This window comes from Anomalospiza imberbis, chromosome 3 (genome assembly GCF_031753505.1).
Source record: "Anomalospiza imberbis isolate Cuckoo-Finch-1a 21T00152 chromosome 3, ASM3175350v1, whole genome shotgun sequence".
Taxonomy (NCBI): Eukaryota; Metazoa; Chordata; class Aves; order Passeriformes; family Viduidae; genus Anomalospiza; species Anomalospiza imberbis.
Window position 1 is genome coordinate 83,821,737 of NC_089683.1, and position 25,585 is coordinate 83,847,321.

Consider the following 25,585-nt stretch of genomic DNA (forward strand, 5'->3'; position numbering starts at 1 on the left):
CCCCAAAATGGAGCCTTGGCTGTGGCAGCCTTTGTGGACTACTACTCCCCATTCCCACTCCCACCAGCAGACAGAGGTTAACAGACTGCAGACATTGTTATGCAGGAGATTATTCTCATTTATTTGTAACCTCTGGCAATTCCTTTTGTTCTTGGCTCAGAAAACCTGCTGGCGGAGTCTGCCGAGCAGCGAGGGGACCATTAAAAACAAAGAATCGCTTTCAATTCCCTTTGAAGTCCAATTTGCTGCAGTAAAACTGCGGGAGAATTAACCAGCTGGGCTTCTTAATTTTGCAGAAATTGAGGAAGGGGGAAAAGTCAGGCAGTCAGGCTGACCCTGCTGGAACAGGAGATGGAAGCCTGATGCTGAGCTGGTCATGTGGCTCTGTGGACCCAACCTGCTGCTCTGGAGCCAGGCAACAGCAGCCAAACAGAGAGGGAGCAGGGACATCTCCTTCCCACTAAGGTTGCAGACAAAGAATCCATTCCCTGCTGCAAGGCCCAAGTTGCTAAACAGAGCTTGTGAGAAGTCCATCTCCTAACCAGAGACTATGATCTGCCCAAAGGACACTGAGGAGCCAGCTGAGGAACAGCAAATGAGCTGAGGAGATTCCCCTGGCCTGACCTGACCCACCAATTCACCTCAAGGTCTGTTGTACCTGGACTATAAATATTTAAGAGAGAGAAATTTCCAAACATTTCAGCACCCTTTGGGCCCTTCTCAGTTATAAAGGCAAAGGCAAACTGAGTGAAGCTGCTCAGGATTCTGGGCACAGCCAGGTCTAGAGAAACAGTGAAAGCAGCAGAGCAAGGAGAACAGAAAAGACCTAGGCAAAATAGGAGAGAATTAAAGAATTTAATTTAAGTATTTCCTCACCTATGCACAATACTACCTACAGGGCAAGTAAGCCATATAATATTTCACATTAAATATAGTCATGTTATTTAACACAAACCCTGCTCACACTGCAATGCCAGCTTCATTTTCACTGCCAACTTTTAATACAATTTGCTAAGAACACATTTTCCATGGCCCCTTTGAGTTTGTAGTGCCAGGCTCCACTGTAACTATGTATAAATATGCATTTATAATTAAAAACAGGAGAAAAAAAAACCCTAGATAGATGTGCTTAAGAAGCTGGTGTAAATTGAGCCATATCACTGACTTGTCATCACAAGTACAACCTGAGAATATATTTTCCCCATTCACGTAGTACAGGGGCTGGATTGAAATGAGGAGTAATTTCCCTGTGCTTGGGCTGGCAGGGGGAGTGAACATAAAGAGAAATTTGATTTTCTAACTCTTCAAAGGTAAAGGTACTCAGGGAAAAAGAGCTGTGATGAACCTTTCTTGATGAAAGGTTCCTGATGAACCTTTCTTCATCATGAACAGAAGATAGGTTTTTAAAGGGAATATTTCAACATTTGCTACACTCTCATACTGAGAGAAATTCAGCTAATAGGGTGAGTTGTTCAAGACATGTTTAGAAATTTCACTACAAAGAGAATACTTTTTTTTTCTGACATTAGCTATAATTCACTTTCTTAAGCTCATTAGTCTTCTTCTTCCTACATAAAATGAGGCAACTATTGTTCAGCACACTGGAACTCAACTCAGATCAATAAACATAATTTAAACAGTATCAACAGTATCCTGTCAACAGTTTAAAACATCAAAAAAAGTTCTGTTTCCACTGCACAAAGATGACACAAGGGATGCAATCTTCTTTGTGTTACATTAGAGAGGTGAATAATTCAAACAGCTACAATGCCTTTCTCTCTGATCATGGAATAGTCCAGGGCTGGAAGCAATTTCCTGACATTTACTTATTATTTGCAAATATTCAACACACATGGGGGCTTTGCAGGTGGGGATTTTTTATTGTGTGTGTGGTTTTGGTTTGGGTTTTTTTAATGGACAGGTTGCGATCAAGTCCTTGCCAGTATTTGATACATGACACTCAGTTATTGTTCACGTATTGCACATCAAGCAAGAGGAACCAAAGTGAATCTGCTCACAACTGGAGGTACCCTCAAGCACTGCCAGGATAAATATGAGTGTAAAATATATTTATTGGGAAGGCACTGGAGATGTATGCTTTCCTCAAACACCGCCATCGGCGGAGCTTGTTACCTGGGAGGTGCCTAGAGCACAGCCTGGCAAACCAGGCTGGAGTCACACATGGATGAATTATTTGTAAGAACTCCTGCAGCACTCTATACTGTATCAAATCTATTTTTGAAGTCACTTAGAATTATAAATAAATAAAACAGTGTATGAATTAGAAGCTACATAGTGCCTCAATGCCTACACATAGTCTGTTTTAATGATCTCATGGCAGGCCTGGTCACATGCAGTGCTACAAGAAACTAGAGCAGCCCTGGCCACAAGACTTCCATGTGAAGGATCTGTAATCCCAGCAGCCATGTAAATGAGGTCTAGGTGCTGCAGGCCCTGGACAGAGTGCTGTGTTATCCTCTTGGAGGAGTAAAGGCTGTTGAGGAGGTGAAGGGTCAGAGGGCTGCAGGGATCCTTCCTGTCCTCTCTTACCTGTGGTGTTTGTGAGCTGGAAGGTAATGGATTTGTCAGGGATATTGCAGACATTGCGGACAGACACCTGGCATGTGTAGCTGGCATAATCCTGAGGTCGAAGGTTCTTCAGCTTCAGGACTTTGGTTTCACCCTGGGATTTGGGAAAAATAGGGGCAAGAAAAGACACAGATGTCCAAAGCACAGATCATCATTCCAAGCCCATATCCTGTCCAAAGTTTACAGATTACCAGCAGCTCCCACGAAAACCTTAGGGAACTGTGCAGATTTCAAGCCCCCCACAGCTCTATGTAAAGGAGACCCAAAATGTTTGCAGTGGTCATTTCACCTCCAGGGTTTCACAAAACACCCAGCAAGTGACTGACATGACCTAAAAGCACTGCCAAACAGGTCTGGGCATGATTTCTCATCAAGTGGTGCCAGAAACATCTTGTAGAACATGACAAACCTTAAGCATCTTAGAACAGACCCTGAGATCTAACTCCAAGATGTCAGTAGGAACCCAAAGGAAGTCACTGGGGACACAACACTGCCAAACCAAAGTAAATCAGAGCAGACTGAGGCATTAATACTGGCCTAAGTATGACAAGTTCAACAGTTATGCTCTAGAAATCTGCAGTACAGGAGGAAAAAAATTTCAGAGAAATACTCAAAGATCTTCCAAAACTTTCTGATCCCCCTTCTCCAGATTCTAATCTCATTTATGCTGATGTAGATCCAGACTGACTGCAGAGACTTTGATAGCCTTTTCTCATTCTAAGGTAACAAATAAAATCACTGCCTGCACTCCATTAGTTACTGGCTTGTTTTAGAAACAGAATCAAGTTGTTACATTAATGACAGATGTGTTCTGTAGACTTTGATTTATGCAATGCAGAAAGCTCTGAGAATCATCCTGTGGTATGCACACCCTGCAACTCGTATGTCTTCTGCTGACAGCTTGTTGCTGCTGTTCTCCTTGAGCTTGCCTAAATCTCTTTTGGAGAAATCATTCCATAACTGCCTGGAAACGTGAGGAGGTGTCAGCATGACAAATCCTCCTGAGGACAACCTCAAGGGACTGGACAATGAGCTCAGGAATGCTAATATGCAGAGAACAAGGATGTGGAGTGAGTACATTAGAATGATAAAACCTAGGTCACTGATAACCCAAGGGAGTGCTGTTCCCTGAGAACTGTTGCTATGCCACACAAATTATGGCATCTACAATATGCATGTCATCTACCTACTTACAGGGACATATGTATCTCCTGTTTATTGATTAGTGAATTTAGGTATATGGGTATAAACCCTCAGTGTAAGTAAGTTTTAAAAGGCTTAAACAGTGAAATCTTCATCTCGTTTTTAATGTAAAAGCCTATTCAAACCTGACACTTGACAGAGGTTTGTCTCTAAGACAACACTGCAAGCTCCAGTGAAGGGTACTTTGTTAAACATTCCAGCCAGATTTTCCCTTTCCAACAGTGCTGCAGAGGTGTGTTTTTGATAACTTCAACTCTTAGCAACCCAAACTTACAGGCTTATCAGGTGTTAAGGAGAGGACTGCAAGGGCATGCCTGTCTGAGCACAGCAGTCCCAACATCCTCTTTCAGAGATGGAAATGGGAATGACCCATCATGTCAGGAGCACTGCCTGACAGGAGCTGTAGCATGCCGGGTCATTTAAACATTAATGCTGCAACATGGTGAATTTTTGCCAGATGCTTTATTTAGCTAGAGAAAATATTCCAAGTCCTAAGACATCCTCACATTAGGCAATGTCTTTTGTTAATTACACTGAGCCTAGTGAAAACTGGAAGAGCCCATGGTGGCTTCCTCCAAGGCCAGGGATGTCCTAGTTGGGAGCCACACAGCACAAAGACAAAGCTGTCTTCAGGGCCAAACAGCAGTGCTGACCTACAGTGTTTCTGCAAATTTGCCACTAACCTGCAGCTCCCTCCTCATCCCCCGGAATATTTCCATTTGGATGCCCATTTCCATGACCTACGGAGATGGCGTGTTTCAATAAAATATGAACATGACTACATTAACTTAAAGGTTACCTGGGGCATTGCTCAGAAATCAAACTCAGCCAGAATGTGCTCTGGGCCCAGCTTTGGGAATGCAGGAAGGTGCTTGGGATGAAACAGGAGTCCTGGGGAGCTGCCCTTTCAGCCCCGCCCCCCTTCCCACCCATCCCTGCCATGTGCTCCCTAGCAGCCTTGCTGGAAGTACTGAGGCTGATTATCATCTAAAGGACATTTGGCTCGCTCCATCCTCAGCTTAGGGTAACACGCCCAGAGCGCACTGGCAAAAAAAAAGTTCCCTTCCATCTCCCATTGCAGTGACTGACTAATTACTGTGAAGAAAGTGGTGTTTACAGGGGAAACCTGGTTGTGCAGGGCAAATCCAACATAGGCAAGCAGGAGAAGAAGAAAAGACATGGACATCTTGTCCCAGGACAAGTCAAGAAATGCCCAGGCATTGGGCTCCCCATTACTTGTGGCCATTAGAAAAACTCATGGATCCCACAGCAATGCCTGCCATTTGTTCACACTGCTAAACAGGAAGCCCTTCCCTGATATATGGAGCCTAGACACTCAATTAAGAAAAAAAAAATTAGTGATGGGAGATAGAGGAAATCCAGTCTTGGGATTTTTTAGATTTTAGTCTCAGCCATCCAAAAGATGCATAACCTCAGTAGGGGAGCTGTGTCACTGCTCTCAGGGACAGCGATAAAAAGGGAAATGTCCTCCTAGGCCACACTCCCTCCTACTGCTCTACTCCTCTTGTACCCTGAGAATGTGCATGCAGAAGGAAGGTCTACCAACCCTCCTGGCGGCAGCACTCCTTACAGTGGCCTGCACCTTCTCCCCAGCATCTTAATGCATGCAGGGAAGGAAACACCACCCACTACAGTGCCCTGCATCAGCAAGACACTCAACACAAGTTGGCAGAGGTTTGCTTATTTTCACCTGTGTGTAAAGGGGTTCATAGATGTCCACACCATTGTCCTGACTGTGAGAAAGTGTTTCAGCTCCCCGTTTCCAGATGAAGCGAGCTGGGGGGTTGGAGTTGACCGTGCAGCGGAGGAAGACGGTCTTCTCCTGGTAGAAGCTGCCACGTACATCACTGATGGTCTGGTGAACGGTGAGAATAGGTTCATCTAGATCTGGAAGGGAGGTAAGGAAGGTCGCCGCCGTTGTTAGCAAAGCTTGGTCTGCGTGTACAGCCTGCAGAGCAGATGATGCTCCAGGTACCACTGAGGACAGGGGAAGGTCCCACACATCTGGCTGATGACAACTACTGATTTAAGAGCAGTTTTACGACCTAAGGGCAAGTAGTACAACCAATATCTAAAGGGAACACACAGGAGAAGTCAGAATTCTCCTGCTCACTACAAACCTCCAGAGAATAGAAAGTCTCTGTTTTGCAGAGCCCCACGCAGTCCTCAAAAAAACCCACCTGCCTGCCACATGTATCTCAGAGCAGTGGGCTGACTCATATTCCTCAGTGAATCCCCCTACAGAAAATCACTACTTTCTACTTCAGTGAGAGGTCAAAAGGATCCCAGGAAGCTCTGTTCCATCATGATTTCTCCATCTTCTAGTTCCCAAATCTCTCCTGAAATCATGGGGCTAAGCCCAGGGCTGTGAGATGTTCATACAAATGACATGACAAACCTTCAAGACAAGGAATGAAAGTATAAAATCAGGACAAGATCAAGGAGCTGAGTTAGAAAGTCATCTAGACAGAGCAAATCTCGTGAGGAATTGTGGTAATATGAGATGCAAAGCACTGTAATAGGTATGCATAATTTCTCTCTCTTCCTATTAAATATCCTCAAAATTTCTTCAAATTTTCTTCACAAATTCAAATTTTCTTAAAAGTCTGTCTCAACTGTCCTTTGGCAACTTCTAGTTACTGCAACACCATTACCCCTCCCTAAACAGATCAGATTATGTCACCCTATTCTTTTGAGAGTTTTAAAGTTCTTCTAAAAGTTCCTATGCCTTCTAATACTTTCATATTTCAACTGAATTTTCTCATGCATGTTCATGTAAATAATGATTGTTTTGCATTCTTCTTTGTGGGTGGAGAGAATTGGGTTTGACCAGTGTGGTTGGAGAGGTGGCAGTTTCACCCTCCCAATCCACTGTCATTTTTGCTATTGTATATATAGTGGAGTCAGAAAATAAAGTTTACATTTTTGAGTTCTTTTTCTTTCCTTTTACATCTAACCTGCTTCTGTGAGTTATTTCGTGTTACCGTGTGACAAGATTCTTTTGTTCTCTTTCTTTACAGAAGATGCTCCTTTCAATTCCCTTATTGTACCTGCACCAGACATGCAGCCACTATGACTGAATCAATGGTTATCAGTGGCTACGCTTGCAAGGACAGAAGCAATAGCCCTGCAGGAAGAGGATTTTCTCCATCCACACAGAGCATACTGACCCCCACAGTTGCCCACCTGCTAAAAAGGGATGATTTTCTCAGAAGCTGCAGCAGGTATCAGTTTGAACATCAAGGTAGCATGGGGGACATCTCAGAGGCAGTGGATCTTTCTCCTCACAAAACCACTTTGAGACTGAGGTTAAATGTAAAGATCCCTTTTGACAAAAATTGGCCCTCTAAAATGGAAATCAGTCCCTGTGTCTTTAAGTATGTCTATAAGACACCTTTTGAGCTCAAGTTGAAGCAATTCTATATTTTCAGGAGCACTATGACCTCATCTTCAGCTGCAAGGAAACCAAGGTACTAATACCCAGTATCCTCTTGTGCTGCCATCATGATCCTCTGCACATGCTGAATCCTCATCACCTCCTGCCCTCCCATGCCACCTAATTTTCATTATATTTTACTTTACAGATTTGTAAGTTTGGAGATATGACTTCCAGAAAGAAAGAGGGAAGCAGGTATGAGTTTCTGCTAACATGTCATCCAAACAATGTATACTCTCTACTGAATCACAAGTGTCAACTTGTGGGATTGCATCTTTTAATGAACTGTATGCTTAGCTGACAGCAATTGTTATGAGACCTGAAATTTGTCTGCTTGACCATAGCTCAGAGATAAGAGTAGAGCCATAAATGGTAATGACATGACACAAAATTTATCCCAGAAAAAAACCTCTATCAACCAAAAAACACCCATGGCTAAATAAAAACATATGTAGATGGAAAAAAAAAAGTCTCCTCTCCATACAATGTTGTCTTCATGTGGCCATAGGATGACAGCACATCAAATTCTTTTGGACCAGGATCTTAAGCACAACCTCTCCTCTTTTCCTCCTTCCTTATCTTTAATATTACTTTATTTGTTCAAACTTCACATGAGTGACTCTGTAGCTACCATCCTTCTGAGACTGTTTCTCAGCAGGTAAAACACTTCCCTTACTAACTGAAGAAGCAGCTCACCATTCCAGTCTCATGGCTCCCAGCTACTCCCCACACAGAAAACAACACCTTCTTTTTGGTTGCTAAAACTTTCCTCCTTCGAATTCTTCAGCCCTCTTTTGTAGAAGTCAGCTCTAGGTCTAGCCCTCCTGAGAAAAGCTAAAATAAGGCCTACAATGTATATGTCCTTCATGTATGAGTAATGCCACTGATGTCAGTGAGCTGCTCCAATGATAAATTTGGCCCAAGGCTGTTCATGGAGATGATCACATGGAATGTTTCATGCACAATAAAAGCTTGTAAACATTCATTCTTTTCTTTTCCTTACCTCCTCTCTCCCACATGGAAATACTCAGAAAAGCAGCTGCCTCTCTGCCAGCATCTAACCAATACTTTTAAGCCTCACTGATGCCCAGTTGGGGCAGAGGAATTTATGCTACATGGGTTAATGTTTCCAGTTTAATATCCTCTTGGCACCAACGATGCTCTCTGCGCAACCCCACTGCCAAACACTAAAAGTATGACTGAAGACTAGCAGCTGTCAAGGACACCAAGATACACATGAGAGTGATTACTTACCTCTAACTACAAAATGGGATGCAGGAAAAGAAGGGGTTTGTTTGTTTATTCAGCTGAAGGTTGCCTGGGTGACCATTCAACAAAAACTGTGGCTTTTTCCATGTGTTCCCTTGCACCTACTGCAAATACTAGCAGAAAATTGTCTCTCCTTCCCAAAAACCAATTGAGCAGAACAGAGGTGCAGTACCAAGTCCATCTGCAGAGTAGATGTTAGTATGAGAAAGCCCTTGGCCACCCCATTAGCCCCACAGTTCTACAGGTCAGAGCTGCATGAGGGACCACGGGATGCTACATCACTCTAGCTCCAGCCTGCACTGCAGGGCATCAAGATTCATCAGGGCATGAAGAGATTCATGGCACAGTCCTGTTCCTAGAGACACAGGCCCTGGCAAGGTGTCACACTAAACCTTGAGAAAACCAAGTATCCTTTGCAATGGAGAGTTGTCATACATCTCCACTACACACAGGAGAAGAAACAGGCAGAGAAGCCAAGCAGATCTAGGGTGGATGCCAGAACTTCTCTAAACAAAGGGATGCAATGCCAATGAAAAAAACACTCATCCTATCTTGTTGAAGCAATCCATTTCCACAGCCTAGATAGGATAGTGCCCACACTACAGTACTCCAATAAAGGGTAGAGCAAGGAAGGAACAGATAGGAGCTACTCCCAGCCATACAGTATGACAGTGGATCATGAACCTCACAAAAGCTAAGGACACCTGAGTCTGTGGTACACTTTGTGAGAGTGACATCACAGTTGGGCTGGACAGCAGGACTAAAAGGAAGCAGTCAGGCAGAAGTTGCTGTCAGCGAAAAGGTCTGCCCAGACTCCAGGCACGTGCTGGGGTTTTGAAGCTCGGAGGTTGTTCCACTGACAGACAACCACAGAACCCCTCAGCTCAGAAGGAAGGAGAAAAGCTAGAAGGAATGTAGAACAGCTTCAGACAGGTTCAGGGACAGATTCAGCTGCTTTATCATACTTTACAACATTTTTGCATCAATCTCTTGCTTCCTCAAATAATATGAGTGAAGAGAGGGATTTGGTGTTAGTTGGGCTGGAGAAAATTGGAATAGTGGATAGTCAAGGACAATGTAATGGTAACTTTCTCCAAGAGAGCAAAACAAGTTGCCCAGATGTTAAATATTGGATTTCTCCAATTTGGGCCTTACAGTGTAAGTTTATTTTTTTCCCTCCCTTTTGATCACAGCAGCCCAAGAATAAACACTAAGTCCAAGAAAGAAACATTAGGAGAAACCTTCAAAACTTGAAGCCCAAGGTGGAAAACCACTAGCAGCATCTCCAGGACTCAAGAAGGATGGGTAACAGCCAGAGAAATGTTGAGTCATCTTCACATTATGGGCACTAAGACCAACCAGGGCAATGTTGAGTCACCTTCACATTCACTCTATCACAGCTCAACCTCCTCAGCTGCATTCCAGAGTTTTCAGTTCTGTTTCCAGCATGCTACAGAAGTAGCAATGCTGGGAACAGGACACTGGTTTCAGAAATGCCCCCAGCATCCAGGGCACTACCAACTTCAAGAAACATTGCTTGCTTCAAGCTCTGTCAGCTTGAAAATGAAGACAAAGAAAGCAGAAGCCATGCCCAATGCTACATCCCAGACAAGTGCTAGGGACCCCTGTCAATGTTGTCAGACATCACAACACCTAGGCAAGAATGAATCACAAGTACAGCAGAGGCGTATTTTGCAGGGATGGATCTAATCCCCTATGCAAAAAAGACACTGGGGAGACCACGCCAGTCCCTCTGCTCCTGAATCAGATGCACGTGGTCCTAGGGCAATGCAGCTCCCTGCCGGCCCTGCGGTGAGGCAGAGACATGCAGTAGAACTGTGGGAAGGTCTGGGTTGCTGCTAAACGACTTACACTGCACATCTACTCGAATGGACTTGATGGCAGGGACCCCAACCCCATTTTCTGCTTTACAGTAATAGCGGCCCCCCTGCAGCCTTTGGATCTTCTCAATCCGAAGGGTCTCGTTAAGCACTGACGTCTCTTGGAATTTGTCCGACGCGCTGCCAGCAGTTTTGGTCCATCTCACCTGCATGAGAAGAACAAGAGAAATTAAATCAGGGACACAAAACAGAGATCCCAAGATTCAGCAGAGCTCCCTTTGTTGCTCTTCCCTCTCTTCCCTAGCTACTTCCATAAAGAGATCCTACAGCACCGCCAGACTTACCAAAGCTCAGCTACTGATCTCAGTATGTCTCAGTAGCCCAGCCGCTGATTCTGATCCACTGCCAATTCCCACATCCAGGAGTCCAGGATAACCTCTCAATTCACCCAGACACACACTGCATGTTTGCCACTCCTGCTCTGATTCTGCAAACCCAGCAGCTTGCTCAGTTTTATGCCACCATTTGCACAGCACAGGACTTTCAGTGTACAGCCTTGAGACCTCATGTGGCTGGTAGGCCACGACACTACCGCAGATATCAGCTCACAACTACAGAACTTACACATTCATCTTTTTCAGGACAGCAAGGCTATTTCTGTTTTTTGCTTTTCCATGAGTGAGAAAATGCAGTTGCTATCTGACTCTTTCCCCTTTCTCACTGGGAACCCCTGTGTATTTTATTTTTTTAAGTCATCCTTTCGCAGCACACAAGATTTTCCTCTGTTTTTAAAGATATAGGAAAAAAAAAAAAAGAAAAAAAATCCCTTCAGAGTTCAAGCCACCTTTTTATTTGTTTGTCCTTAAGTTACATGTCTCAAGATCCTGGCTTGAAGGGGCAAAAGAGCTGCATGATATTTCATGGTGAATGATGGCAAGAAGACAGCAATCCTGAAGACTGAAGGGTTTGTCTTTTGTCTGGAATGAGGTACAGCCCTTGCAGTAGCAGTACAAGCTTCCCCCTTGTTTTGTGCTCTCCACACAATGAGAGAGACAACTTTTCTCAGCCTGTTGGTTTTCTATATCTGCAACCTTCCTTCTAAAGGCTGGTGAATGCTGGCCTCCTACTCTGGGACAATTTAGACTCTGGAACTGAGATCCAGCAAGATCAGCCACCAGAAAGAAGAGAGACTTTCATTCAGCATTGGCCATAGATAAAACAGACCAAATACCTTGGCCACTCTTCCAGACTTTGCCTAAAGCTCACTGCTATCACCTGATTGGTGCTGATGCTCTAGAAGGAGCAGGGGTGTCTACATCCCATCCCAGAGCACCAGGCTGAGCAGATTTTTGGAGCTATTGACCATAGATTTATTCAGCCTTTGTAGGCTTGTGAAATTGTCTGAGGGCCCCAAGACTTTGAAGGACACTTCAGCCAGCTCTTTAATCTTCTCAATCACAATCTCATTTTAGTATTTTGGCCACATTTTCATGCTTTAATGACTGGCTGATAGAAAGGGAAAGAGAAGATTAAACAAAGGTTAGGATAAGAGCTTAGCTGGGGAAGAAATAAATCCATTAGGAGGGAGGGCAGAAATAGGATGCATGCCCCATTTTATATGTGCAGGTTCCAGTCTCCCTGGTCATGCTTGGCATGGGCTCTGGCATCCCCTGTGTAGGTCTGGCAATGACAAGCCAGAGTGTTGCCCACTAGCATGCTGTCTGGAACAGGCTCTGCTCCAGAATTCTCTCTAGCTACTCAGGCTCAAATCCCTACAACCTGCCAGGACCTTTCCATGCATTCAACAACCTTAGGCAGGGCCACTGCTACCAAATTCCCCATTTCTGATGCACACAGGTATCACTTGCCCATCACTGTCACAAGCCTAGGCTGGTTGTTTTTGCTGACTTGGCTCAGGTAATTTTCTTTTTATTGTTTCCAGGATATTTTGATGGAAAAGCCATTTCAAATCCTTTCCTTTGTCATCACCTTGTAGCCAAGTGGCTCCTCACAAGCAAGCCCATGGAGGCATTAACTGGCGTGAGAAGATGCATGGCTTCTTGCCACAAGTATCTTTGGCAGGACTGAGGAACAGAGCCAAGGCACGTATCACATGTGGCTCCCCTGAGTGTATTCTGACACTTCCAACCTCGCAGTGTGCACCAGCTGCCACTCCCACCACGCTCTGTCCTAGAGCTGGCAGACCCATGCTTTAGGCCAGTACCTCTACAGACACCTCCACACGAACACTGAACCTCCCAGCTTGAGTATCTGAAGGGGTGAGGTGGCTGCATGGGCCTGAGGCTGTGCAAACCTCTGCACAACTCCAAGTAAGGACTGCAACCATTAGCCAAGCTCAGCTTTGTACCTCTCCACTGGACTGTCTCTGACCACAGCATGGATATGTCCAGTGCTGCAAGTCTGACTCTGCCTCTGCCTGGTGGCCACAAAGCAATGAACAGCAGGTTCTGTGTGGGGCTCAGTGAGATGAACTACCAACAACTTCCCAAACTCCCCCAAGCAGCATCCCCTTGGCTGTACATCCAGAGAAGCTGAGAAATGGATGGACCATGAAGGACCAACTCCTAAGGTAAGCACATATGGAAAGCGTCTTCTAGGATATTCCTACTTTGTAGTAAGAAGGTTAAAGATTTGAGATTTCAGTTTGAACTTTAGGTTTTTGAAGGGACTTCACATACTGAAGACAAGTAGAAGGTCTTTGTAAGCTTCTGCACAGCTTTGTGGACTGTTTTCCATGAAAGCGAGCTTAAATGCTTCATAGCTTAACAAGCTAAGTGCCTGCAAAATGGGGCATCCCTACCCGAGTCCAATGTGCAGGAGAAAGCTGGACACTCCACACTGCCCACAGTTCTCCTCTATGTGGAGACTACAAACAAGTACCATGGGGGAGCAAGAGTGACAGGCAAGACTGAAGGCTTACCTGTGGCCGGGGGTGTCCTGTGACCAGGCACTGCAGGACCAGCATGTCACCCTCCCGAATTGTGTAAACACGTTCACTGATGTTGTCTTCCTTCACCACGCATGCTTGCCCAGCATGGATGATTTGGGCCTGAGCAGGAGCTGTAGAAAGGAGAGAAGAGGTAAAGATGGAAAAGGGCAGTAGCCCATCTCCTTATGCCCACTGCCCAGGGTGGCTTCTCCCACCTCATAAGCCACAGAGGGGAAGAGCCAGGCAGTTCTGGGAATGAATCATGGAGGTCTTAGGAGATACATTTTTAAGCAATTTTCCCCATTTCCTGATATCAACTAGTATTTAAAAACCTTTGGCTCTGTTGAGATGAGCAGCTCTAGACACTGAAAAGCAGAATATGGCACTTTTTTGGGGCGGACCTTCCTGCATGGGTTGAGGACTAAAAATTTCCTGCTGTTGTCTCTCCCAGAAAGGAGTATGTGCAAGCAGCTATATCAGGGACCTGGTCAAATCACAACTGCTCCATGCCTGTCTAAAATAAGCCTGATTACTATAATTTACCTTGCAGGGGGCTGGGATAACTACTGAGCAGAGTAAGGAAGGGCCCTGAAGCTCTGTACAGCTATTAGCACATATCCCTACAACAGGCATAGCAAACACTGCAGGAAAAACAAGTCTTTCCCATATTAAATAGCAGCCTGTCTCAGCTCCGAGCCAGAGGAAATAGCCTTTGCAGGACCAGAGGACCCCATAATCTGTAGTGATTTCTCCACCTACAGCTGTTAATGGAGACCAATTACTGCCAGTCTGGCAAGAAAAATGGGTGAAGATGAGTGCAGTGGAAAAGCACATTGACAGAAAGCTCCCAAAATAAAGTTATAAAATGCCCAATGACCCCAAACAGCACCTATATCCCACAACAGCCCTGACAAGAAGCAGGAAGAGATGAGCTCTAGTAGAACAGGATTTTACAAAGAAGAAAGCCTCAGCTCTGAAATTCTGTGCAAACAGCCTTTGGTTCCTTACTCCAAAGTGTTTGTGTGATCAGAGAAGTGGCTGAGATGTGTTGAAGGTGACTGTGCAGCCCAGCCGCACACCTGTGCTTGTTTGAGGGGGAAACACCAGTTGCACTTCAAGATACAGAGAAACCCACAAACACATCTTAGAGTTGGTGTCTCACTGACTGTCCCCTGGGATACTTACCCAGCTTGCAAGAATGCTTTCAGGTGACTCTGGAGTCACAGCTCTAGCTCCCATTAGTGGAATATAACAAAAATGAACAAACCACAGAGGAGATGATCAGAGGATTTAAAGCAATGAGCCTTAGAAAGCCTTCCTAAGCAAGAATAAATTTTGCACAACCTGTTAAAGCTGAACCGAGCACCCACTTTTTCCTGAAGGTTAGTTGAGCTTCAAAGACTGCCTTTTTAAAAATCATTTTCACTCCCTTGAATGCTCTAGACAAAACCACCTGGGCAAGAGAATTGCTCAGGTTTTTGCTGGTTTAGTCCACCAGCAGTATACACAGCAGGACAGGCTGGGCTCAGGCAGTGGAGAAGATCTGCCTTTGAGATCAGCCTTTATAAACTGGTGTCAAACAATGCACTGACCAAGCTACAGGGACACGAGAGTGGACACAGGGCTAGTGGAAAACTGCCCTTGCTGCTGGGGCTTTACAGACTGCCATGGCCACCCAACATCCAGGCAGCAGCACTGCACATACAGCAATCTAATCTCTCATTTTCCACCTCTCCCATCTTTCTAGCATGGTGGCACTTTTTAAAAATTATAATTACTCTCCAAATTGTTGACAAACAGAAGCAACATGTCTATTTGAATAATATGATGGCACAAACATGGACAAATCGCTCAGCCTCTACTGTCTTCCCCTCCTGCAGGCCTCCCAAGATGCCTGCCATCTCTCAGGCATCATGGAATGCCAAAACTGACTGTTAGACTTCACTGATGCAACTGAGTAGATGAGTGACCTTCCCCTGCCTGGATGGCAGAGAGTCTTGTTGAACCCAGGAGAAAGCAAAACCCTGTATATGTGCTTACATATGTCTGTGCATTTGTACACACATACATGTGTGGACATACATGCAGATAGGTAAATACATTAATTAAAATAGTGATTTATCAGGAAAAGACATCACGAATCCTTCTTAAGCCAACAGTCACAGAGGAGGAATTCAGAAGCCTACATAACCTTTGCTAATACACCTTAATCCAAATGACAGCCTCTTGTGCTGTTTCAGCCCTCAGATCAGTTTTCTGCAGATCTGCCATAATACCTTTAGCCCCACTGTACTGCAGAGCACTGCTTACACAGCTGAGACACAGTCTGTGATGCTGATTGATCTCTGTTGATTAAAAGAGACACTCTGTCCCTTCCCATCCTATGCCACATTCCCCCAGTCCTCAAACTGTGCTGCCTGCATTTCAGCAGGGTCTCGGCACCCTGAAGCAGCAGAGCTCAGGTAACCTCTCTTGACAGTCTCTGGGCTGCATTTGCCAGCTGGTGGCTCTATTCTCCCTTTGCAAACATGACCTTGCTGTAAAAACTAATTTCCAGACACTCCATGGACAATCAGAATATTTATCTGCAGCTCTAGCTGTTGCTCTAAAAGTTGCTCTGCTGTACCCCATATGGTATACAAAGTAAGCACTGCAACTTTCACTCTTCCCTTTGTCTATGCCACTTCCATTATTTCACCTGTATTGTGTACCATTTTCTACCACTTGTCCAGAGGCCCTTCCACATGGGGAACTTCCACAGCAAAATCATTAGGTAGAGTGGTGCAGGATTAGAAGGCTTTTGTGCAACTATTCTGGTGCCAATATACCTTGGTATGATTTGCTGGCATATCCCTGAGTTTGAGAGAAACATTTAAACTAATCCTTATAAGGCACTAGACTACAACAAAACAACAGCCCTGGGGATAAGCCCTGGGTCATAATTTTGTCCTCTTCTCCCAAATTCTCCCTGGATACACTGAGCTGTAATGAAGCTTACAAGCAAGGATATACACATCTGGCTTTGTTTGCAGGTGTCTGAGCTTCTTTGTGTCACCATCACTAACACCTTTCAGCTAAATCATTGGAAAGGGACATCACTTTAAGGGAACCTCCACTGCTTATGCTGTAACATTTCTCTGGAAGTAACAGCACCAGGCCCTCAGCAGAACAACCACCATTTTTTCATGTCTTAAACCCCATGTGAACCCAGATCTCTCAAAAGGGAACTCAGCCTGGGTTTGTATTGGAAAGAAAAGCACTCAGGTAGATGGCACAAGAGCTTGAGACATTGCCTCTGGTTTGGTTATAATTTGACATTAGTAGGTGGGGGCTGAGCAATGAATGAACCCAGCTCTTTGAGGACTGCATTCAGATGAGACTCAGGAAGGTGTCTGTGTCAAGCTCAGCCTGTCACAGCACACAAAGGTTGGGAAAGTCACCTCATACTGTATTACAGATGGGCAGAGAGACTGTGAGGATTAATTGCACTTTTTAATGTGCTTGAACAGAAAGAATACGTTATTGTTTGACATCATCCCATGTCTCCTGGAGGATTCCAGCATGCAGACAGCTTGCACACTGCCAGCACAACAGGATGGCAGGACCATGCCTGTCAGAGGAACAGTTTCACAGAAGGCCCCTAAGAAGGCAAAGAAAGGCTGGAGATGAAGAAGTAACCACAGATATTCTCAGCGGTGCTCCATACAGAACAACTCTTGAACAGAGAAAACCTCCCCTGTTGAGTCCTTCTGGGGCAGAATCCCTCACCTCAGGCCAGCCAGCCCCAAAGCAGAGGTCCAAGAAAGACCTCTGATGGCCTCTATGGGGAAAAAAGGGACAGATTGTTCCCAGAAATTCTGTGGGACAGGAGGACTTTTGAATAAAACTTGAATAAAACTTTCAGGTAAGAGATCAACTTAGAGAAAGCTCTCAATACAAAGTCCTCCAGAGAAACTAGGCCAGCCACATATTGAGTGTCAGATACTTTAGAAAGGAGAAAAACTCAGACTATAAGCATGCAGCATTAGGCCCTTGCTCAGAAAATGGCTGGCCTGTAATGCATTTGGCCTCTGCATCAAGATTTCCTACTATGCTTTCACTTGATATATTTACACATTAAAACAAAAGGATATTGAAGTGAATAAAATAACTTTATTCCCAGTGCAGTGTACTGTACAATATTATTATTACCATAACCTCAAAAGTTTATGAGACTCTTGGTGCTTAGAGGTTGCTAATGCCATGAAAATGTAGAAAAGGAGAGAGAAATGGTTTTTTTGGAGAGGACTGAGTCATCTGTATTTGGTTTGCAGGTCTAGCCATTCATCTTCTTGAACCTCACTCCCATCAGTAAAATGACAACGATGAGAGATCTTTCACAGAGAGGATGGTGAGTTACAGATACTGCACTGACACTCCCTCAGTCACTGTCAGCACCCACAGGGGCAGCTGCTCCCCTGTTTTGCAGTGCAGCACCTACCGCACTTCTCTGCTGCCTTCTCAGCACCCTAATGGCAGCCATCATGTTTGGCTCTGTCCCACCACCATCCCTGCCATCTGCATGTCCTGCTGACTGCCTCAAGGATGAAGAACATTTATCTCCAAAGCTGCTGGGCCAATACCGGCAGCTGAATGCACAGGGGCGCTGAATCCATCCACTTCTGCTACCATCCTCCTCCAGGGTGGGGAGAAGCTTTCCTCTTCCTCAGCCTGAATCTACCACCCCACTTTGCAAGTCAGGCAATGATCTTCCATGCATCTGGTGCAGGTCTCATTCAGCCTCTTCTGCACATACCCTAGGAAAAGTAGCCAAGGTCCTTCCCATTCCTGTTCACAAGCTCCCTGGCCTCACACTGCTTAGTTACACTCAAACGAGGAGGGCATCAGCTGCTAATCTGCAGCTTAAACCTCTCAAGAACCTCTCTGTCTCCCTTCCTCGCCTTTTCCATCCTGAGCAAGTGGCATGTAACAGATGCATCCTGAAGGGAGCTCCCAGAAATGGGAAAACACGTGGTATTTATAGACCACAGTGGGGTTGAATAAGCACTTTGCTAAGGAAATCCACATGTGGAATTTCTTGCTGAAGAGACACTGTCAGTAACTGCCTCTCCAGGAGCTGCCCTGCAGCACTGTTAGTTTCAGACCACACACGACACAACGCCCAAGGGGCAGCTCAGGCCTGGAAGTTGCTTCTGGAGGTAGCATTTTATCCCATCTGCTCACGCAATGCACAGATCTGCCTGGAGAACAGGGGCACACAAACATGGAGACCTGTGAGGAGGGGGTCGTGTCCCCTCAGCAGAGTACAAAGGAAAGCCAGCACACGCATAAAGGGAAGAGACAAGATGGAAACACTTGGCAGCAGCAAGGAAGGTCTAGTAAAGTGGGAAGGGTCTACAGGGGCAACATCCTGACGGCCAAACAAAACACCCTGCTCCAGGAGGGGATGGAAACTGCCTTGATGTGTGCTCCAGCACTGCTTAGCTGGTCTCACTGATTGCTCCACTAGGGATGAAGACCACAGGCTTTGCTGGAACTTTAGACAAAACACAAGTAACCAGGCCAGATCCAGCCCACAATGCAGGGCATGATATCAATGGGCCATTTGAAAAGGAGAATTCACTCCAGCTTGAGGACAGTTATGGAAATAATAATACACAATCAGTGTCCATTAACACTGTCAGCAGGCCTGTGGATCAATACTGTATTAATGACTGAAGAAAAACCAGCCATACCCATCAGTCAGCATTTAAGACCAGCACAAGAGCAGAGGGAGAGGAAGTGGCAGTGGGTAGGTATAATCAAGCTCAGGCATTGCATGTCTTTGTGCAGCCTGCCCAGGGGAGCCCTCTTTCCAAACCAAGTGCCACAACCATTTTCCAAGCACGTTCCCTGGCTGCTTGCTCAGGGGCCTCCTTCTCCTCACCTCAGCCCCTTGCAGCCTCTTTGCCCAGTGAAATGGCAAAGGGAGCCCAGTCCCTGCAGGGAACTTTCCCCATGGGAGGTGCTTTGTACAGTTCTGTCTGCTTAAACTCCAACTTTTAACACAAGGCCAAGCTGGTATCGCAGCACAGAGAGAGGCAATGCAGAAGGCCCAGGGATAGCTGAGGATCAAAGCATATCCATAGTCCCGGGTCTCCTCCCACTCCTTGGACTTCTGTCTTGTCCAAGCTCCTCCTGATGATTCTTCTAACATCATGTGCTGCCTGGGCAACTCTGTGCTACCACAGTACTGTCCTAAACCAACAGACATCAGGAAGCCCTCCCTGCCTACTGACACTAAGGGGTACAACCCCAAACAAGGCAAATCACCACTGAGGCTCTTTGGCTCTCATGCCCTGTAGTGTTTTCAAACCACATATGTTTAAAAAAAAAAAAAAAAAAAAAAAAAAAAAAAAATGCTTACTGCACACCTGGCCTAAATTTGCCGCAGGAAACACATCATATTTCAGTAGCAAAATATCTCTGACTCCTTTGGTGTCTGTACATTGATCATGATAAAAAAACAAACATCAATTCACCCACAAAAAAAACACATCCACTAACAAGATATGCAAAGAACCATGTCTAACTCCATACAACACTTCACAGCTACTCTTGAGCAAGAAGAAGAAAATTAAATTTTCAGTGAGAACTGCACAGAGAAATGACAGAGGTATGGAAAGTAATCAGAGGGCATGAAGCTTGGCTACTTGAAATAGCATGGGCTTTTGTTTCACTTGGAAGAGACCAAGACTATGTCTTTACATCTCTGTCTGATTGCATCTCCAGAAACCAAGTTTCTTTTTGTAAAGCTCAGCCAGATGATTTCCACAGCCTTAAAATAACTTTTTGCTTAATCAATGTCACTTCCTTAAAGCATCTCTATAATTTTGTTTATTTTAGAAAAATGCCAGCAACAAAATCATGTGAGATGTCATGAATAGCAGGTACACCCCCCAGCGACTGCAACACCTGTTCCTGAGACCATTGTTCAACTTTAAACCAAAGCAGGATTATGTGCTTTACTGAAGTATCAGTTACCAGATCATCACTAATTGCCTCAATCTCCAACTCCCCTGCCTGCAGCAGCTCGCTAGCTTTCCTAGATGTTCCCAAAATATTCTTATTTTCTTTATATTCTAAAATATAGGTCCACCTTACTGCAAGAGTGCTAAGTAGAACAGCAAAATTGATCAGCAACTTTGTTTGATAAGAATCAAGTGACAGATGTCATACACACAGAGCATTATGGTGGCATAAACTCTATATTACTGCCTAACTCTTATGCCTGAGTGGAATTTCTATAGACAATTACATGCCAGCAACATGAAGTAGATTGTCTTCAAATCCTTAGGGGCTCCAGATAGAGTGGCAGTCAGAGACTGCACCTCAGCAACACTGTCCTGGAAGATTCCAGCTTTAGCTGGGAAATGAAAAAAGCATGCCTGTCTAATAATGGCCCTAAAAGAGACTTTATCATCTCTCCCAACCCACTACCTGCTGTGCCAGCTACAGAGCCTGATGTGTACCTCTAAATCTTGGTGCAAAACCCAATGAGCCACAGAGCCACATTTGGGTGAGGTGATGCTGCCAAACTGATTGTTCAAAATATTACATTTCTTCTCTGGTTGCCACTTAAATTTCCTGAGCATTCATTTTAGGGGAAAACACAGATCAGGCAAGCGGCCTGGGGGAGAAATCCTCTAATCTAGAAGATATAGACCACTAACAGAATGACTTGTTTGTCAGTTGGTAAAATACCCAAAAATGAAACAGTCCAGTCAGAGGAAAAAAGGGCTACAAAGAAAGGAACTCAACTGGACATGGGTAGCATTAGACACTTGTTTATCTGACCCCTGTCCTGCAGGAACAGGTGAATACTGCAAGACAGGTGAGCACCAGGCTCCTTGGTAGGTTTGATCATTTGTCTCCTTTATGTGAACGCACACCAGGTCTCCAGTCCCTTGAGCCAATCTCCAGCTGCTCCATGCACCCACCACCTTCTGAAGGGCAGTGAGCAACTACAGGCATCCAGAAAGATTGCAGATCCTCTGGCCTTTGGCTTTAGCTTTCACTGCACCCATCCCCAGGGGCCTCCAAGTAGTCAGCTCACCAGAGAGCCGAGAGCTCAGATGGAGATGCAACTCACACTTCTGCTCCCCCTTTTTTGCCTCTCTGTCACAACACATTGGAGCCACTGAAGCTGCATATCCCCACTCAGACAGGAAAAATGCCTTTCAGAGCCATGTTGCAGCTTGCCAGCACTGGTAGCAAAGTTCAACAGATGATGTCCCCACCATCTGCTGCTAATAACTTGTTCAGGCAAATGGTCTTGGTTTGAATGGTCCCAAGGGCTTTACCCTCTCTCCCCTGAATTCAAGATCAGTTCATCTCTGAAGCACCACTGGTGCCGCTACTTCTGCTTTTTCTCCCCTTCTATACTTTAAACCCCTTTGGTACAACAGTGACTCTTCAACAAAGAGGTCCATGTGCACAGATCTTTAAACCAGAGTGCTCTGAAACTCATCTGCTGTTTCATGGCTGGATCATTTGACATAGGACATAAAAGGAGAGCACAACACAGACACTTCAGTCCTTTAAAATGGGGGAAAAAAGTCAATTTGCTAATCATCTGTCAACCAGATTAGCAGCAAAGGTGCATGAACTCCAATCAGTGAATAACTACAGGCTCCTTTTCATATCAAAACCAGAAAAAAATATGAGATGACAGCTGTTGTTCCTGAATAATGAAAATTAAGGCAAAGCAAAGGTAGTAGGTTCAAACTGGATTCCCCAGCTAGTGGGACACAGGGGGAGTGCTACAGACTTTGCTGGTGACGACTGCCAGAGTCACACCCACATGCTAAAACCTACTCTGGAAACACAGGAAGAGAAACAAATTCAAGCTCCAGGTATGCTACAAAAATATAACAGAAGAAATAGAACAAAAACCAAACCAGTATGCAATCAAAGTACGCTATCAGAAATTGCATAAGAATAGGAATATTTCCATGAAACACCAGCTGATGCTGTTCAAAATGCTAAACCCTGAGGTACAAATTCTTCAATGCCAAGGTGGAAACTGGAGGCTAGTGGGCAGGAGAAGGACTGGCAGAGAAGAGCTCTCAGAGGAGAGGACTTCTCTCTACATGGAGAGCAAAAGGGGATGATGTATGCTCAGGGCTGCTAACCCTAGAGAGGGGGGGTGCAGACATGGGAGAGCAAAGCAAGGCACTGACTACCTGGTGCCCCAACTCTCCCAGAGACCTCCCTATGTACATGACCAAAGCAGCTCCACCACTGCTAGGAGAGTTTCTGCAGAGGCACAGAGCTTTATGCAGACCACAAAGCCTGGCTGCGAAGCTGGGTATATACTCAAGCACTGAATCAATGCTAAATCCTCACCTGTCACAGCTCCACTGCTTCCATGGTCCCATCCAGACAGCTCAGAGTGAGCTGTGGATATGAGGGCAATCATACCATGATGGCAGTGCAAACATTCTCTTCACACAGGAGAGGAAAGTTTCAACAAATGGCCATGTTTACCTACTGCTATCCCCATCTTCCATGGAAAGCAAAAGGCTATTTCAACTGTGAAACAGAGGGAAGGAGGGGGGGACAGGGGAATGAAAACAGGAGAGAGTGGTAAGAGGCACAAGAAAAAGCCACTGAAATAAAATTTCACTGAAAGCCTGTTTAGAACAAAACACAGAAATAGATGGAAATACAAGTGCTACCCCCTTAATTCAACTGTCTAAAGCCCAATTTTACTACTGAAAAATGGTGGGCAGCAGGGACTTGTCGCTGTCCAAAGCTCTAGGAACAGTGGTGTACATCCCACATACACCCCAGGTCCCCTGCAGCAAAGTCACCTCCCAGGGGACCAAAGCGCAAGCTCTGCTCTCAGCTCCAAGCCACCTGGTGGGACAGGACAGGCAGCCATGGCACCAACTCCAGCACAACCACCCACTGGCAAAGCTGGCAGAGATGCCCAGGGCCATGGGCACCACAGAGACTTGGCACCCCTCTGATGGGTACCCATCTGCTCCCAGCAAGATCAAGGATTGAAGATGCTGCTGATGATACATGGAGGCTGCTTGTGACACAACCCCTCAGTGGAGAGAAGCCTTTGTGCTTGAATGAGCTCCAATGCAGGCCCTCACAAAACACCAAAGCTTTTATCCCCCAGGCAGTGCTGTTAAGCAGGGAAGGGCTGCTATTGCGCTCTGCCATTCTTGGGCAGGAAGCCTAAAGCACAGCCAGGGATCAATCCATATCTAATTCCAGTCTACAATGCAAAGGTCAAGCTCCACCCAAAAGGAAGGGAGAGAGCACCAAAAGCAAATGCCAGCAAATTGTCAACAGACAATTGCTGACAATTGTCAACAGACAATCTTTTACGTCCCTGCAGTGCCTTTGGTGAGCAGAGTCCTATAAAGTCCCTGGTACTTTCCCTCTTGAGTACCAATAATTAACAACCACAAACTGGTAGACAGGCAAGCAATTCCCTCTGGTTCCGATAAGAGGAGCTGACATCTCTCTAGCCCCAGCCACCCCCATTGCTTTATTCTCTTTGTTTATTGATCCTTTTATGCACATAATGCAAATTGACATTTAATAATACAGCTGAGTTAATGGTGCTTAAATATTAAAAGGCTTTTCTCTTTTAATTAGCTGTAACAAAATAGGCAACAAAGGAGTGCTAGATAGACGCCATTTAAAATACTCTTGTCCAAGTTCCTTGGCATTTTTCGAAAATAATAGTTCAAGAGAAATTTTGTAGAAGTCTCCTACTCTCACCAGAAAGGTAACTAACCCACAGAACCATTTCCAGAAGCTTTGATTCATAGAGCATATTCATCTCTGTCAATTCTTTGTTTTCTCTGCCTTCTGCTCTTCTGCTAATAAAGACAGAGGGGAGTGGAAGGAGGGGCAGAGGGTAGAATGAAAATTCTTCCCCATAAGAAGTGCCAGAACCCATGTAACATGTTGTAGATGTGAGTGCAGAAGCCTTCTGATACACCATTGCAAGACCTGTATCCAGGTGGAAACAGAGATAAAACGTAGCAGAGCATAAAGCTTTTAGAAGAGTTTCAAACAGCACAGAAATCTTGCAATTATTCCCTGGGGCAAGAATAGCTTATTCAGAAAATTAATTTAATATTACACTGGTAAAAAAAAAAATTCCATATATAGCAGGGTAAGGGAGCGCTCATTTCTCTTCTGCTCATTATGCCAAAGGTTCAGAATAAGAGGGAAAATACATGGTATCTTTAAACCTCACTTCCATCTCAGCTGGAGCTGATGGCAGTAATACATCTTAGTCATAATGCTGCTGGTGTGAATCACCATAACTGAAAAGACTTGTTATTATTTGGGATGTTTTAACTGTGCATGCCTCCTCTCTGAATTAGTGCTCATTTGAAGTCCTCAATTGGTTTGAGTTTGGGATAATGATTTCCCACCTAACCCAGAGGAGAATGACATAGTCACAATAATTAGATACAGAAACTGTTAATAACTTAATTTAATTATGACCTATTTTCTTCAAATTTAGCCTAGACATAAGATTTCAATGAATTCTAACTACATGCCATGTTTGAAGAACCTGTGTTATTACATTATTAATTCCAGACAAAGAAACAGACTGACAAACACTAAATTCCTTACTGAGGATACTTTAAAAAAATAATCTTAATTCAAGTCAATTAATATATTGACTTGCAAATTCTGTGCAAATTCATTCTTTGAGGGAGGACTACACATTGTAAATCTGTAGAAGGTAAGCTGCGTTTTTCATATGTAACATAAATATCAAATTCCCAGTTTATGTGCAAAATTGAGTTAATCCTTACCACCAGACCTGCTAGGGGCATTTCCACAAAACACTGAGTTACTGCTCTGAAGCTGCCAGGCAGGACATCATGTAAAAGGGTGTCCACACATGCAAAGGCACCCAAGGATTCAGGATCATGGGAGAGGGCAGAGCACCGTTCCTTCTGTCCAGAAGTGACTGGGGTGTGCAACACACACAGCCTTATTCACAACCAGCATCCCCTCTGCACACAGGAGAGGGCAGCGGTGCACATCTGAGACTCAGCCCATTATACTTTTATGTCTGACTTTAACGTGGTGAAATTCGGCTGCAGGGACTGCTACTTTATCTCCTCTTGTACACAAAATCTAGAAGGTCTTTTACATCCCTCTTGGACTCTGGTCAACCCCTGCCCATCTCTTTGGCAAAACATGTTAAACCCTTCCTTGCCTCTGTAAGGCTCTGCATAGGGAGGATTT

The 25,585-nt window shown here is 44.9% G+C and overlaps 1 protein-coding gene across 3 annotated transcripts in view; it reads right to left on the minus strand.

Moving 5' to 3' along the window:
• Positions 1-25,585, minus strand: part of MDGA1 (MAM domain containing glycosylphosphatidylinositol anchor 1) — a 148,443-nt gene that overhangs the window by 87,499 nt on the left and 35,359 nt on the right. For all 3 annotated transcript variants that reach the window (XM_068185475.1, XM_068185476.1, XM_068185478.1), the window contains 4 exons: positions 13,301-13,440; positions 10,391-10,565; positions 5,504-5,700; positions 2,551-2,683 (listed from right to left, as the gene is read on the minus strand). In XM_068185475.1, coding sequence (XP_068041576.1) covers positions 2,551-2,683; positions 5,504-5,700; positions 10,391-10,565; positions 13,301-13,440 — 645 coding nt within the window. The remainder of the gene's footprint in view (positions 1-2,550; positions 2,684-5,503; positions 5,701-10,390; positions 10,566-13,300; positions 13,441-25,585) is intronic.